The sequence below is a fragment of the Anas acuta genome, chromosome 1 (assembly GCF_963932015.1).
Source record: "Anas acuta chromosome 1, bAnaAcu1.1, whole genome shotgun sequence".
In the NCBI taxonomy this organism is placed as follows: Eukaryota; Metazoa; Chordata; class Aves; order Anseriformes; family Anatidae; genus Anas; species Anas acuta.
Genome location: NC_088979.1, coordinates 181,328,047 through 181,341,847, shown reverse-complemented (window position 1 = coordinate 181,341,847; position 13,801 = coordinate 181,328,047). Strand labels below are relative to the sequence as shown.

The 13,801-nt window shown below is 35.7% G+C and overlaps 1 protein-coding gene across 1 annotated transcript in view; it reads left to right on the top strand.

Annotated features, from left to right (window-relative positions):
- Window positions 1–13,801, top strand: part of CADPS2 (calcium dependent secretion activator 2) — a 310,672-nt gene that overhangs the window by 219,516 nt on the left and 77,355 nt on the right. Inside the window, 4 exon segments of the mRNA XM_068669603.1 lie at window positions 2,079–2,180; window positions 8,064–8,127; window positions 9,943–10,066; window positions 12,220–12,240. Of these exon segments, the coding sequence (XP_068525704.1) occupies window positions 2,079–2,180; window positions 8,064–8,127; window positions 9,943–10,066; window positions 12,220–12,240 (311 nt within the window).

Sequence of the window (13,801 nt, the reverse complement as noted above, 5' to 3'; positions counted from 1 at the left end):
AACAATATTTTTATTTTATTTTATTTTATTTTATTTTATTTTATTTTATTTTATTTTATTTTATTTTATTTTAATGTCTTTAAAGAATTAAAGAAAAAAGATCTAGAAGGTAAAATGAGTGGGAATTATGAAAACATTAATCTATGTTTTCTTAGACCATCTCAGAGTCAGATTCTTTTTTCTGTGGATTCTTTTTACTTGGTAGTAGATAAGACACTCCCAAGAGCAGTAAAAAGTGGTCACCACTATAATGTGTCTCAGAACTGTGCTATGAAAATGCATTTTTAGGTTCTGCTTGTTGCAATAAGAATAATATAAGAATAGGGAGGAAACAAAGTAAGAAACAAAATAGTGATTCAGAGTTTGTGTTGTTTGTAAAAGCATGCTTTGAAGAGTTGAGTTTTTCAGTTCCATAGCTTGTACATTTTTCTAACACCTTTTTGTGTAGTCGTTATTGTTCTTCTGGGACATTTGGCTCTATCCAAACATTCACTGAAAATATATTTAACAGTTCTGAAAATTTTTGGCATTGTCAGCATGCTTCTGTATGGCAACAAACTCAGTGAAGTGACAAGTCCCCAGTATGCAGTGATCCTAGCCTTAGTGTAGGTTGACAGATATGACATGCTACTGGCTCACCTTTTTCACTTATTGTTATGTGGACCCCTAGGTCTTTTCTGTCATATATATGACATGCTTCAGTGAGGTTTAATATGACAGAACTATTTAGTTTATCACTCCAGAGCACGATCTCTCCTGACAATGACATCAGATGGTAAAATTTACTTACATTTGAGCCTGTTCCATCTGTCAGAAGGCTGAGGTAAAGTATCCTGGCATCCGTCAAAAAAAGATAAATAAGTTATTTGCTTTTTCACATCAAATTTATCCAATAGCATATTGATGTGCCTGGTTACTCATATCTCCAACATATCTGATTTTTATTGTTGTCTTCACAATAATTTAAGGAGTTCAGGGATTCTTTCCACCTTGACTTGACAGATCAGAAATGTAAGTGATTTAAGGGGTAAAAGAAGTGTTTGTGTCATGACCAGGTAGCAAATTATCCTTCCTAAGCTTAAGGATAGTAGAGAAAGTTAAAGTAACAATTTAGCAAAACCATGTTGTCTTTTTTCATATCACTTTACTACGGTTTTCCCAGTTCTAAAAACAATGAGATAGTTTTGGGGGCTCTGGAGAGGGTACAGGGTAGATCCACACTTCATGTCAGAGTATAAACCCAGGTGAGAAGCAGCAGGTGTTTTGTTACCCTGGAGCTGGAAGTTTTCATATATTTTGCTTTAAAGCAGTGTACAGCATGATGTGGGAAAGTTGTGATTGTAAGGCAGAAATACCATTGGGAAATGTGTATTTCAATTTCATTAACTTTGTCATTATTTTATTAAAAAGGTATTAATAACATATTTAGGATAAGACTCCAAGTATGTGTTTAAGGTACTTAATATAAAGCTTATTAATTATTGGGACATGTTAAATTTTATTTTATTTTTTTTTAAATGCCAGTGCTTTAAAAATATTTATTGCATCCTTTTTGCTATATTTATATGGAAGTCTTGTTTACAAGACTGCTGTTTGTCAATATGGTTTGGGAGATCAAAAATCTATGTTCACTCTAACTGCACATTCAGCCACATTTTGCCTCTGGAAAAACATCTGGAAGATTCAAGGAGCTGAAATTGAGACAGAGATCAGAGTTTGCCCCTCTATTGTGCTAACACTACTAACTTTTGGGAAAGGATACTATTATTTGGGACTTATTTGGGAGAAATATATGATTCCTTGTGTTTGTATTGGGTCTAGGTAGCAACTTAGGACTTGCATTTAAAAGTTCAGCTCCAAAAGTTAAGTTCTTTGTCTAGTTATAGTCTGTTCCTTAACTATATCCACAAATTACCATTTATCCTTAAAGGCAATGGGAAAGGTGAAAGGAGAGTAGCACATGTTAACTGAAAACTTTGAAAATAAAGATCACTGTTCAAAGAAGAGGCAGCATGAAGAGATGTCAGCAATTCTTAAATATTGTTAATTATTAAGTTCTTAAACATTTGATATTACAGGCCAGATGGAATTGGAACAGTATCTGTTGATGAGAAAGAAAGGTTTGAGGAAATTAAGGACAGACTTTCCTCCCTTTTAGAAAACCAAATAAGCCATTTCAGGTAAGTGTATAATTTATTCAGTAATACTAAGTTTTGTCTGGCAGAATGTTTTTATTATGATGTTCAGTACTAATCTTGAATAGAGTGAAAATACTATAGTCTACCTACAAAGAAGTTTTGAATGTATTAAATATGGAATAATTTATTTGCACAAGTGTTTGTGCTTAGAATTCATTTGCATGTCATGTGAGTTGTATTCTTTCTGTGGTAGAAAAGATACTGCAAGAATAAAGGCCTGGTTTTATTGGTCCTTTTGAACTTTAAGCTATCTATAAATCTAAGAAAATTGCCTGAATGAAAATGACTAAGTCATACCACTTTCTGGATTAATGCTGATCAGAAGAGTCATGTGAATAGGTAGGTACCTGGTACATATAGGTACCTACACAGTAGGTACAAACTTTTTTCCTGATTATCTAATGTCATTTGCTGGGTTTCATAATACACTTTCCAAAATCATCCTCAATAAAGAGTTTGTAATATGTAAGGACTGGCAATGTAAGGACATCTGTACCAGTAGAAGGAAGAGTACAAGAAACAGAGCAAACATGGAGTGATGTTTCCTCTGGTATCCTTGTAGCAGTTGATGGTTTGTGAACCTTAGCATGATTGGCATCTAGTTCACCAAATCTATTAGTTTATCACAGTTAGCCAACCTGTCTGCCACCATTCTGCCAATCTGAACATTTTTTAGAATGTATTTATATACCTTTTTTTATCTCTATCACCTTGTGAAAACTTGTTCCACAGTTTGAATAGTGTTGTGTGAAAAAGCCTTCTTTTCTTTGGCAAGGTTTGCTATAAGTCTGTTGTATGCCCCCTCTGGTGTGATGAGGTAAGTGTCTAGTATTCACTGGTATCTGTCATGTAGATAACGACATTGTGTGGGAATTTTTTAAGCAAGGAGGAGATCACAGAATCACAGAATTGTCTAGGTTGGAAGAGACCTCAAGATCATCGAGTCCAACCTCTGACCTAACACTAACAAGTCCTCCACTAAACCATATCGCTAAGTTCAACATCTAAACGTCTTTTAAAGACCTCCAGGGACTCCACCACTTCTCTGGGCAGCCCATTCCAATGCCTCACAAACCTCTCAGTAGAGAAGTTCTTCCTAATATCCAACCTAAAACACCCCTGGCGCAACTTTAGCCCATTCCCCCTCGTCCTGTCACCAGGCACGTGGGAGAACAGACCAACCCCCACCTCACTACAGCCTCCTTTAATGTACTTATAGAGAGCGATAACATCTCCCCTGAACCTCCTTTTCTCCAGACTAAACAACCCCAGCTCCCTCAGCTGCTCCTCGTAAGACTTGTTCTCCAGACCCCTCACCAGATTTGTTGCCCTTCTCTGAACTCGCTCAAGCACCTCAGTGTCCTTCTTGTAGTGAGGGGCCCAAAACTGAACACAGTACTTGAGGTGCGGCCTCACCAGAGCCGAGTACAGGGGGACAATCACTTCCCTAGCCCTGCTGGCCACACTGCTTCTTATACAAGCCAGGATGCTGTTGGCCTTCTTGGCCACCTGAGCACACTGCTGGCTCATATTCAGCCGACTATCAACCAATGCTCCCAGGTCCTTCTCCGCCAGGCAGAGATAGCAGTCTTTGCTTGAGACTTCTCCTCTGTATTAAACTAAAGAGAGCTACGGTTCTCTTTGGAGAGTATTCCTTTGGTGAAAACAAACAAGCAAACCAACAAATGACAACAAAAAACAACAGTACTCCTTTCATTTCTTTTAAAAATTCTTCTCTGACATATTTCATGTCTCCTGTCTTCCTTCGGATTCAATAGCTCTTGCCTAAGAAGCAATACAGAGCAGCATATGATGGAGTGCTTCCTACCCAGGTCTTGGAAAGGCAGGAGGAGAGTAATAACAAAGAAAATATCTGCAGGGAGAAGGAAGAGTTGTTTTTGTGACAATCTTCTCATGTTTGCTACAAATCAAAACAAAGGAGTGTGGGAGTTTGGTGAAGACTTTTTGTCTGATTGGCATATCTATGAACATACCAAGTTTTTTGTAGAAACACAATCACTGTAATTTCCAATGAATGTAAGTACTTTTTCTCATACTGTGTGATGAGAGCAGTGAGAGTAGTTGCTGCCCAAAAACTGAAGTGGCAGAAGCCTTCTCAATATGTGCAGAGGTAGAAGGGAAGTGAGAGAGCAAGAGAAGTTGGGCATTTTCAAGATTCAGGCATTCACATGAATGAGACTAATTACAAAATGTATAATAATGCCTAAATAATTATTTGAATTGGAACAAATAAAAGCAAAGACCATCGTGTTTTATTACCTACACAGCAGAGTATGTTGATGAGCTTGGGCTTTATCAGCAACTTAGGGATCTTTCTGCCTGATTCTTGTTGCATCTTTAGGGAATTCAAATTACATTAGAAACTCCTCTTTGAGAGCAATTAAATGTGTCATTCAAAGGTGAATGTCTCCATCCTTTAGGTTGCCTTCTGGGATTTGCCTTAAAATCTTATTTAATCAAAATAAACAAGAGAGCTCTGCCAGGTGAGGAGTAATCATTATATCTTTCTTTGGACAAATGATAGAAATAAAAAAAAAATAGGTGACATGTCTGGATTTAAATGAGGATGATGGTGTATACTGGTAGAAGGAAGAATGAGTAGTGCCCTAGAATATGTAAAAGCATACAGAGCATAAAGGACATCCTGATATAGAATTGGCATTAGATTTTAAATAAAACTTAGATTCAAATTATGTAAAAAAATAATCTGTATCAGTAATTAACACAGGATAGTCTTGGCTGTGAGATTGCTCTCTGAAGAAAATATAGCATTAAAATTACTCTGTGTTTCAGTCAATCAAAAATATTGTGAAAACTATGAGATGCTGAATATTTTTAAAAATGCATTCAGCAGTAAAGACTGATCCAAAGCAAAAACTGAGTTTCTCTGTTTTGGCCTTACTGTCCTTGAGTCCCCTTGAGTCACCGGGCAATCACACCATCTCCTAAGCTGATTTTTGCTTCTGCTGTCCTTTCTACTATCAGCATGAGCATCCTTGCCTTTTATGTGTGTCCTAACATATTTTAAGGGCTTTCACATTTTCCTAGTTTGTTTTACAGTTCGCATGTTTTACAGTTTTTACATGCCAAATTCTCTACAATAACTTCTTTAACTTTCTCATGGAGTCATATAGAAAGTATTTAGTTTGTTTGTTCAATCACTTTTTTTTTTTTTAAATTGTGGGATGCATTTAAGTTGTGCTCCTACTTCTTGAATTTTACCTCAGACTACTTGTAGGCTTATTGCTTTTTGGATAGCACTTTAAGGTTTGGACCTTTGTTTTTCAAGTTCATGTTTTTTTCCTTAATTCCCATTCTTGAACTGAGTATACATATACTGAATTTATTTGGAATGATTTCTTTTGCTACACTGTTAATAATGTTATTATAATATTATGTTATTATATATTATGTTAAAATAATAATGTTATTATTTGTGATCATTATTTTGTGTCCTGTTTACACTTGAGACCAGATCCAGAACAATGTCTCTCTCATGGAACCTCAATTAGTTGTCCAAAGCAGCAATTCAATACCGTGTTTCAGAATTTTATCATTATATTTCATCCTAATGAGCTATTGATCAATTGTACACATGTGTAGTTGAAATCTCTTAATATTTGTTATCAATTTGTAGTTCCTCTAATCTCACTTTACATTTTCTAATTGTTCTCATCACCCTAATTAGAGGGTCAGTAGTATAGTAGTACAGTTTTATTGTAATAATAAGGGATTCTCGAGGATTGCCAACGTGTTTTTTTTCCTTTTTCCTTTTTTTTTTTTCTGTAATATGTCAGTACTTTTCTAAGCTTTACTCTTGCTCTATTGCTTTGCACTGCATGCACTAGTCAGCTGTCATTGCAGACAGTTTAACTAAAGTGTATTTCCCTTCTTGCCTTTTCAGAGCTGCACTGAACATATGCTACGTCCACCTAGGTCACATTGATCCAGCAAAGGTTTTCTCCCATGCCTGTCAGCTAATCCCCCAGCTTCCAGTTTTAATACTGTCTTGTAACCTTTTTAATTTTCATTGCCATCAGCCTGGTGATTAAGATGGAGCCTGCCCATTCTGTGTTGGTGGTTCCTTACTTAAATATTTCCCAGTCCTTGAGGTTCTTAAACTTCTCCTCTCTGTCATCTTTTCTACCCACTGAGACTCCAGATTCCTGCCTGCCTCTCAGGCATCAAATGTGGAAGAGCCACTATTTCAGAGAAAGCTGTCATGGCTGTCTTGGACTTAACCTCTTGCCTGGCTGTGTGAATTTAGTCTCTGGAGTATTCCTTCTTCATTTCTGTATGTTGTTGGTAGTAATGTAGACCATCAGTCCTTCTCTTTCTCTATTCTTCCCTAAATAATTTACACAAATATCTCCTGAGGACCAATATCTTGGTACCCAGTAAAAGGCTGTAATGCTGGAGGCAGGACTGCTTAGAGTGTCCCTTTAGGCATCAACTATGATCATTTCCTTTTCTCTAAGCTTCTTATCTCAAGAAAACAACTCTTCCCTGTCAGAAGCTCTTTGTACCAATTGCACATAAAAGCAGGCTGCCCATGTCGTACTCATGGATATTGAATAACCCCCAGGTCTTCAGTCTGCATTTTCAACTTTAAACTGTGGAATCTGGAGACTTCTTATGTTGTTTACATTGCAGAACATACACTGGTTTAAAATATTAAGTATAATCAAAGAATGAGTGATGTTTATTCAAAAGCTACCATTCCAAGTTAGTAAGAATAAACCATGGGAAAGACTTGGATTCCAAGGATTATGGAAAAGAAAGGAAGAGTCAAAAAAACTAAGGGCCTAAGGGCCATTAAATCTCCTTTCCTAATTTGTTAACAGGTCCCCAAGAGTTGTTAGCACTACTGTAGGATAGAAAGAGAATGAGGCAAAGCAAATACTGAAATTCTCTCAGCTGGAAATCCTTTTTTGACCTCATTTACAGGGCTTTATTTCGGCTGACCAAAATGCATTTCTAAAATTCACTGGTCTGAATCCTTTTATCATTAGAAAATATTTTACTGTTGGAAAATATTAGAACATGAGGCTGCCATTGAGTAATAATAAGAGAAAAATAATATTAGCAAAAAGATTTGAGGAAAAGATTTTCCAGTTGGGGATATCCCAAAAGATTTTATAGACAGGATTAGAAGAGGCTACTATTGCTTTAGCTCTATAGTCTCATTGAGCTGCTCTATTGGATCATTCATCAGACAACAATTAAAAACAAATCTATGAATGGGATCACTTTTTTATTTACATGTTATATGTTATTGGAAGTATGGAGACAGAATCAGGTATGTTTTAAGTCCTAGCCAATAAAATTAAAAATGACAGAAAATGCTTTTCCAAACTTTTTATAATAAAATAGGAAACATTATCTGCACACATTTTTGCTCCCATGTATCTCTAAAAACTTAAATATCAGATATTTTATTCTTATATTAATCCAATATTAAAGCTAAAACACAGAGTGTTGCTTCACTGTCATGTAGCTGTTATGACTACATGAGAAATAGTATCTCTTTCCAGGAAGATGAAAATTAAGCTCATCGGAGACTATTAATTATCTTATAACTATTAATTAGTTGAGAAAGTGCATGCAATGCTTTTTTCCTTTTGTATTTTTCCTATAGTAAGGCCTGAGCTGCTGGTGGGTTTATACTGCTATAGTATATATATTCTTCATGGCAGACTAGTGAAGAGATCATCTGCTTTCATTAGTACTTTGCCTATGGGAGTCTGCTATTAAAATAATTTAATGCGAGTTTTGTACACAGTTACATCTCAAAGTAAATTCTTATCATTTTCTCTCTCTCTCTCTCTCTCTTTTTTTTTAAAGATACTGTTTCCCTTTTGGACGACCTGAAGGAGCTTTAAAAGCCACACTATCATTACTTGAAAGGGTAAGTTTGACAATATACTTTAAATTCTGCCTGAGTAGTAAGCCTGCATTTTTCTTTTGCCTTCAGGCCACTGAAATTTGACTTGTTTCTTCTTTAGTATTCTACTACTGGTTTTAGTTGTTCACTGGGAGGTGTTTGTTTGTTTGTTTAGCTTTATTTTTCTCAATGTTTTCCACAAATGCAAACAACTGTTCTCTGTAGGACAAATTTCTTGGAATTTCACTTTAAGCCACTGCAATGACTCTGTTTCTTTATAATTTAATGACTACCCAGCATTATCTCTAAAGTAGTACAGGTCTACTCTACATCCCCTCTTTCCTGCTGTCTACAACTTCCTTGCTGCTGATGTTGTCAGTACTGGTACAGAAAATTAAAAAGCATCTATATAATCCAAATAATCTTCTATAAATATGCAGTCTGAGTCAATTTAAGAAAAAACAAACAAACAAACAAACAAAAAACTATATGCAATAAAACTGTCATGGGCAGTTAGCAGTGTAAAGCCCTGGACAGCAAATCCTCTTTTACTGACTGAAAGGGAGAAGGCCTTGTAATGGTAAAAGCATCTCTGCCTTCTCTGGGGAAAGAGAATTTAAAATTCCAACAGGGATTTCAGAGGACTATCAGTAGGAGCCTGAAGAGTGTGTGAATGGGAAAAAGAAAAAAAAAAGAAAAAAAAAAGAAAGAAAAAAAAAAGAACAAAAAAAAAGAACAAAAAAAAGCTTAGTTCCCACTCCGTATGTCTCTACTAAAGTCAATGAGGTCTGGCCCTGGGAAGTGACAGCTGTTTAGCCTTGCAGAACACACCATAGATGAAGATTCTGTCTTAGAAAGCATTCTCCCCCTCTGCTCAGATCTTCGGAGACACCACCTGGAGTACTGTGATCAGCTCTGAGGCGCCCAATATAAGAAAGACATGGACCTGTTAGAGGTCCTTGAAGAACCTCCTATGAAGACAGGCTGAGAGAGGAGGCTCTGGGAGACCTTACTGAGGCCTTCCAGTACATAAAGGGGGCCTACAGGGAAGCTGGACTTACTCCTGACTCTTTGTAAGGGGGTGTAGAGATAGGACAAGGGGTAATGGCTTTAAACTAAAGGAAGATAGATTTAGATTTGATAAAAGAAGGAAATTCTTTACTCAGAGGGTGGTGAGGCGCAGGAACAGGTTGCCCAGAGAAGCTGTGGATGCCCCATCCCTGGAGGTGTTCTAGGCCAGGTTGGACGAGGCTCTGAGGAACCTGGTCTGGTGGGAGGTGTCCCTGCCCATCGCAGGGAGGTTGGAAATAGTTGATCTTTAAGAACCCTTGCAACCCAAACTGTCCTATGATTCCATGATTGTGTGATTTTTCACAAGGATGTGCTAAATTTGAAAGACTTAAGGAAGAAAAGCAATCAGTATGAGCTAGTTCTGATGGCATTGATCATACTTTTACGCTGTTGAAGAATCAATGGTTATGCAATGGTGGAAGCTTTTCCACAGGTGAGAACAAAGCAAATTTTCACATTCACATGTTTTCTGGGTACCATGATCCAAACCATGCAAGGAATGCTCTTGTTATACTGTTCTTGGTGTCACCCAAATGAAAAATGATTGGCATGCTGCAAGATCTTGCAGTATCTTGTATAAAGTGTAAATATAGTGTTCAACAGAAATCTTTAAAGACAAATATCTAGTTTCACCAGCTGAAATAGTTCCTTTTTGATTTCTTCCTTTAATTATTATCACAACTGAAGTAACATTAGGATACTTTTATCCTTTTCCCCTGAGTATTAAGTAATGAGTGTAACCAAGTGGTATAATTGTCTCTGATACAGGTTTTAATGAAAGATATTGCCACTCCCATACCAGCAGAAGAGGTGAAGAAAGTGGTCAGAAAATGTCTGGAGAAGGCTGCCTTGATCAATTACACTCGACTTACAGAATATGCCAAAATAGAAGGTTAGTACAGCAATCAACTGCCAAAGTGGCTGTAAAAGCCAACAATGCCTATTAACTGAATATTCTGTGAGCAGCCTTTTGCCTTTCCTGAACAAACCCCTTCCACAGCAAGGGGAAATGTCTCATTAAAATCTCAGCTGGTGAACTATGGAGCTTTTTCCTATTCATTGGCTTTAATATGCCTCCTGGGACCCTGTTTGAATGGAAGACCAGGACTTCTTAATTTAAGTTGCCCTTTGTTCTTACTTTTGAGTTTTCCACAAATCTAAAAGGTTGTTTATGGATTATTTTTTATTTCTCTAACTATTTCTAGTAATTAAACTACTGACAGGAAATTCTTTCCTTATCAGCAGTAACAGTACCTTGAAACTTGAAAACTCTGGATGTACATGCCTTTCTGATGTATTTATAAGGCAGACAGTTAAGTGCCATTTATTTTTGCCGTTGTGTTTTCAGATGTATGAAAATAATCTGATGATTAAAACTTTAATTGCATCTTGATTTCCTGAATGAATTAATGGGACAAAACACTAGATTTTATTGTAATCAGTAGTTTTTCTGGAATTTACATATGTTCTGGAACATATACATTGAAATTAATTTAAGACCATACTAAAAAATTGGCTAGGAAACACAACATCATTTTAATATTGTACAGAAGCAAACCTTATGTAGAACAAAGATGAAGTCACAATAGTGGCATACTTTGTAAAGACACAGCTGTTACTCTCCATAAAGCACAGAAAGCTATATGTGTACAGATATATTCAGAAGTAGAAAACCATATGTGTGCATCTATATAAGTGTTTCTTTTGAGGTACTGTCAGTTAGCATGAAAATAAATGATGACTTCTGCTTTAAAAATCTAGTTTTTATATGGTGAGGAAGGATTTTTCATAACATATATTTCTAGAAATACACCAGAAGAAATAGTTATCATAACAACAAAATGAAGAAGCCCCATATGTCTAGCAATATTATAAAGTCAACTTTTTTTCTTTTTTCCATTTCTGTTCAAATTCTCTGAAAAGCATGATTTAACCAATCTCAGAAGTGATTAACAAAAAAACCCATCTCATCACTATGGCAACCAGTATTATATCATGGGAGTAACAACATGAAACCATCTTAGTAACCAGTTTATCATAATTAATTATGATATCATGTTGTGTTAAAGAAAGAAAGATGAATATTAAATCTATTCTGGAAAACAAGAAAGCAAAAGTACGATTTCCCTTAGTTTTTATCTTCCTGTATTCATAAGAAGGATTTTTTGATGTTCAATATTAGTCTCTTAGCAAACCTATTGAAATAATGGGTATAAAAATTGAAATAGTTTAAAAAAAATACAAAAGTTTGCAAAATATATATAAACTCTCTGACACTAACTTGGATTGGAAAAGGTTTTTACAATGAAGTAAATACATCTTTATTCAGGATTTTTAACTAAATCCTACAAAATGTTGGCAGTTCACTGTGAACATCAAATTCTGCCCTTTCAAATATACATACTAGTAATACTGCTGTAAGCTGGAATGGCATATAAAACTGAAGTCCATTCCATGGCGTATATTGACTTGCGAATTTCTTTTTGGATTTATTTTCTTTTGGTTTAAATACAACTAGGTTTCTATAAGTAGATTTATACTCAAGATAGATAATTGCATATAGAAGTCTAGTACATCAAGAGAGATAGATAAAGTACTTTTTCTGAGAATAAGTAGTGTACTGTTTGAAAGGGAAGGGCTCCAACGCCATAACATCAGAAAATTAAACACATTGGTCTTCAGTTGCAAAGAGATATAAATGTAATAGTTTTCGTCCATTCCCTTTACGTTTATGGGAACATTACTGTATCCTGTGCACTGAAATAGTGTTCTCTTGAAGTAATTAATGCCTATATTTGAATTAATTACTTATTTCTCAAATTGAATTTGAGGAGACAAAAAGGAGACAAGACAATGCAAAACCACAGAAGTGGTATTGGCATTTCTGCCACGGTCAGGACTGTCACTGCTGTTCTCAAAATTTTAAGTCTTTAACTCCTTGGTATTTATTCTACTCTGATGAAATTGAAGTAGTTGTATTTCTACAACGATTTTTTTTTCATTTTGTTGTTGTTGTTTTTTTTGTTTGTTTTGTTTTATATTTAGCAACAACAGAAAAGGATTCAGGTGATTATTGTTTGTGTGCATGTCTGCATGTGATTTATTGTGTTGGTGTGTTGCATCTGTTGTTTTGTTATTTTTGTTGATTTCAACATTACCAACATATTGACCAGAACATAAGCAAGCCTTAAAATTAATTTTGATACAGTATAGTATAGTCCCTGTGTTATTCATTTGTACCAGTGCTTGATTATGATGTGTATATTTATTAGCAATTTAGATAATTTTATTATCCTGTATATTTTGGAATATTAAAACAATTCTAGTTTTTGTGAAAGAGCTGTAACAAAGTGATGCATAGAAGTTTAGCTGTTAATCCCAAATGAATATCTTGATAAGAGAACTGATTTTATAAGGTTTGTTTTATATCTCTCTGATATGGCTGTGGTTTCTAATAAGTTTCTTTTTGTAGTTACAGATGAGGTTTGAGAGCATGGTCGTTCTTTGTGTTTCAGATTTCTTGAATCTGGTATGCCACATATTCTACAGTAGTGCAGAGAGTTTATTGAGTGCTTGTATCCAAATAATTAACCAAATGATCAAAAAAGAGCATAGGTGAAGTACTGGCTACACAGTGACCAAGTAATAATGGCTACTCAAACAAAAAAAAAAAGTCTGAGTAGTGGCTATATGGAAGCATGACGGATTGTGCATATATATGCACATTGGAATGGAATTGAATGGAGCGGAACGGAACAGAACAGAACAGAATAGAATAGATGCACACACTACTTTGTCTTACCTTTCTTAAAGATGTACAAACAGACCCAACAGTAGCCTGATGATAATACTTTGTGGGGTTTCAGCCACAGCTGTGGCAAAGAGTTTTGAGTTGTTCGTTTTCTCAGAATACATTCATTTTCTGTCCATAGGGACCGACTGGGATGATTACTTTAAAGGTTGTTGCATCCGGGTAGTTGGAAATGGAGCTCCTTGACATTGAGGGGCCTGAAGGGAGAAAGAAAGTCTATTTTTCGCTTTCCCCTTCTCTGTAAGAGGAACAGCTTACTTAACCAGTAAGCAAGCAGAAAATGATAGCAAATTATAAAGACTACATTTTTTAAAAGTTATGTACATAACTTAAAATTCGAAAAAATCAATGATTCCCAAGACTTCCACTGATTTCTATTTGAAAGCTTTAAATGCCCTGGAAATAGAAGTGCTGTATTCAGAGTTGTGGGGGGAAAAAAAAAAAAAAAAGTAAAAAAGTGGTACGGGCATTTCTGCCACAGGTAATTAGAGTAAGTTCAGATGAACTCACATGATAGTACCAGCTTTAGGTACCTGACAAGCAGGTGATCTCCTGACTGTCTCTGATCAACAGGGACAGGATCTTGAAGCATGTGATCCAGAGCACTTGGAGGCACCTTGAAGAATTTCTCTGTGAAAGGACATGTCATCAAATACAAATGAACCCTAAGTTTCCTTACTGTTTAAGATATCTAAAGCTAGATAGCACAAATATTCCAGGTAGTACTCATGTAGTTGAAGAAAATATCTCTTCAAATGAGAAATTTAGAAAGTGTTGACTTTGTGAAATGAGGAAACTGAGTTTAGAGTTTGTCTC